The sequence below is a fragment of the Oncorhynchus nerka genome, linkage group LG6, assembly GCF_034236695.1.
Source record: "Oncorhynchus nerka isolate Pitt River linkage group LG6, Oner_Uvic_2.0, whole genome shotgun sequence".
In the NCBI taxonomy this organism is placed as follows: Eukaryota; Metazoa; Chordata; class Actinopteri; order Salmoniformes; family Salmonidae; genus Oncorhynchus; species Oncorhynchus nerka.
The window spans coordinates 78275927-78279179 of NC_088401.1; the positions used below are offsets into that span (position 1 = coordinate 78275927).

The 3253-nt window shown below is 43.4% G+C and overlaps 1 protein-coding gene across 1 annotated transcript in view; it reads right to left on the bottom strand.

The window, feature by feature from the left end:
• LOC115130977 (androgen receptor-like) overlaps positions 1-3217 on the bottom strand; it is a 41691-nt gene extending 38474 nt beyond the window's left edge. The window contains exon 1 of the mRNA XM_065019885.1: positions 2176-3217. Coding sequence (XP_064875957.1) covers positions 2176-3005 — 830 coding nt within the window. The 5' untranslated portion in view covers positions 3006-3217. The remainder of the gene's footprint in view (positions 1-2175) is intronic.
• Between the last annotated feature and the right edge of the window lie 36 nt (positions 3218-3253).

The window sequence follows — 3253 nt, forward strand, 5'->3', positions numbered from 1 at the left end:
TTAGATATTGCTGCACAGTCAGAACTAGAAGCACAAGCATTTCGCTACACTCACAATAACATCTGCTAAAAATGTGTAATACAATTTGATTCCAAACTTTTGACTGGTACTGTATATTATGTCCCAAAGCTGTGCCCCTGATTATTAAAGCTGCAATATGTCACTTTTGGGGCAGCCTGACCAAATTCACATAGAAATGTGAGTAATAGATCTGTCATTCTCATTGAAAGCATGTCTAAGAAGCAGTATATCTGTTCTATATGCGAAGTTTCTATACTTCCCATGCTTAAGTTTGTTTTTTTGCGTCATTTACTTTCGGATTGTACACCAGCTTCAAATAGTAGAAAATACAATCTGTTTGCTTATGGAAAATATATTTCACAGATCTTTGAATGGAACAATGATTTTCTACATTATACTGGCTTGTTTTGGTCACATTAACTGAAAGTGGGCAAACTATTAGAATTTCAGTAACCAGGAAATGGCTTAGTGATTTCTGCATAGTGCATTTTTAAGTGGTGAGTGTTGCCAAATGTCCTACTGGGCCGGCGGATTGAGACTAAATACATTACACCTGGTTAGTTGAAGGCCAGCGGATAGTTGACTGGAAGCCTATTACTCTAATACCCCTTAAATAAACACTGGTTAGGAAGTAAACAGTTGTGTCAGGGGCAGACCCACTGGTGGGTAGTAGTCACTAGACGGCCATGCTGGAAAAGACAGCTGCAGTCTGTCCTCTCCAGCAAGGGGATATTGTAGTGAGTCTCTGAGGCAGCTGGTGAAGGGAATTAGGTCACATGTTAAAATGGATATTCACTAACATGCTTACCACACCAAATCCCATCGCGTGCACGAGCGTTGCAAAATGTATTTACGCACACGTTATTCAATCATTGCACCCACACTGCTCGTGCTCGTCAACGAGCGTCTCCATAGCCAGGCGCTAAAATAGAACTTGGTTCTATTTGTGACGCTTGACGTCCTTTAAGTTCCACCTCTCCCATCTCCTCATTGGTTTTTAGGAGCATATACCCATGTGCCATCTCCTCGTTGGTTTTTAGGAGCATATACCCACGTGGGTGATTGAAAGATGAACTGAGGTCCACACTCCAGTCCAGTTGGTGGTGGTAATGCACCTTAAACAAGGGCACTGCGTTCATCCACCTCTGGCCTGCTCGCCTCCCTACCACTGAGGAAGTACAGTTCCCGCTCAGCCCAGTCAAAACTGTTCGCTGCTCTGGCCCCCCAATGGTGGAACAAACTCCCTCACGACGCCAGGACAGCGGAGTCAATCACCACCTTCCGGAGACACCTGAAACCCCACCTCTTTAAGGAATACCTAGGATAGGATAAAGTAATCCTTCTCCCCTCCCCCCCCTTAAAAGACCTAGATGCACTATTGTAAAGTGGCTGTTCCACTGGATGTCATAAGGTGAAAGCACCAATTTGTAAGTCGCTCTGGATAAGAGCGTCTGCTAAATGACTTAAATGTAAATGTAAATGTAAAGTTGGTTGCCAACTGCCATATAAAGTCCAAAGAAGAAGAAGAAGTCTGAAGTAGGATAGATTACTAGAAACTAACTGGGTTTACCCTTTTATTGTTGGATTAGTTGTCGGAGTGGAGGACCTTGTGCATTCCAGATAAAATAACAACCCAATGTTTATATCCCAGGACAAATTAGCTAGCAACAGCAAGCTAGCAAGCAATTGCCATAAATGTTTAATTATTTTCCAAATGAATATAGTTGGTTCAGAGTTTGTTTTGATATTTCAACTTGTGTGTCCTGATCGTGCCTGGTGTGTGGTGGACAAAATCAACATGTGCGTGATAGGGCATGTGGACAAGTGTGCTTGTGGTCTGGTCAGAATGTTTTTTTTTTTTTACCCTTATTTTACCAGGTGGCAGGACACATAGCAGGACACATGGCAGGACACATAGTGAATATGGAGCCATCCAGAAGCATCACAACACTTAACTCTACATAATACTGTCATAACAATATAACAGATGGCATTACAACTATTATTGAATTTGACAGATTATAAAAACTGTTGTTTTGTTATGATGACACAAACATAGTTAGAGAAGCTACATTGATGTTCCTCTGGCCCGCTTGGTATTATGGGAAACAAACAAACAATTTAAATAAAATGTCTTATAAAGAGTATATCTACCTCAAACTGGGGTCAGCACCCATCCATCCAGAACTATCCTTCTTGATAGCGGAATGATACACTTGGAGACCCCTTTCACCCATCATCACACTTTGGTAACTTTGCGCCTGGACATGAAACTCCTGTGGCATCCCAGAGTCATAGTCCGTATAGTTAACCCCAGGGAACGAGGTACAGGGAAAGGGTTTACGTGCTCCACGAGACATGCAATTTCCGTTGTCACAATATTTACAGAACCAAGATCCATCCGCCACGGGACAGGGTCCCTCATGCCCTGGTTCGATTTTGATGTTACGGCTGCTGGTTTGTGTCGATGTGTCCGGAAAGTCCCTACCAAACACCAGGGCTGGGGGGTCTTTACGTAATGGAGAACTTAAAGGTAACAGTTCGTCAAACTGAGAGGGCACTGCGTTACCGTTATCCAGATTCACGAACATGTCCGAGTTTTTACGGAGACCTTGGGCCATCTCCAAATCGTGCGTAGGCCTTGTCACGTTCCATTCGCAGTCCCTTTCGCGCTCCAGAGTTTGTAAAAAACCCAAGTCATTTTGTCCACAAATGTCTTGATTTACTTCGAATGATGGCCCATTTGATATAATTATCGTTTTCCTCGACATCTGGGTGGTTAATGAGGTCAAACTGGCGCCAGCTCCAAAATCCTCCGAGATGGAGAAACGGTTTCCGTAATTTGGGCCGCTGTCTGCAGAGAAGGGAATGTCGCCCCGTCCATTATCCACTATCTCGTTAAACTGCGAACTCAAACCTAAAAACACAGGCACCGCGTCACTTAATTCATTGGCTGTATGTGATTTATTTGTGCCACTCTGCATTGTTGTTTTGATTCCGTCACAGACGCGCACGGTTCTATAAACAAATACGTGATCTCTAGCTCTCAGTTGTGCACAGTAGAACCTAAAACTCGAGGAGCTACAAAAAAAAATGTCCCGTAATGTGAGAGTAGAAGCAACTACGTCAAATCCAAACGCAACCGTGTCACCGGAGACTCCTGCTATGTCGTTATGTCTGGCCACCACCTATAACCACATCGAACTACGGGATCTACATTAACAACAAGTCA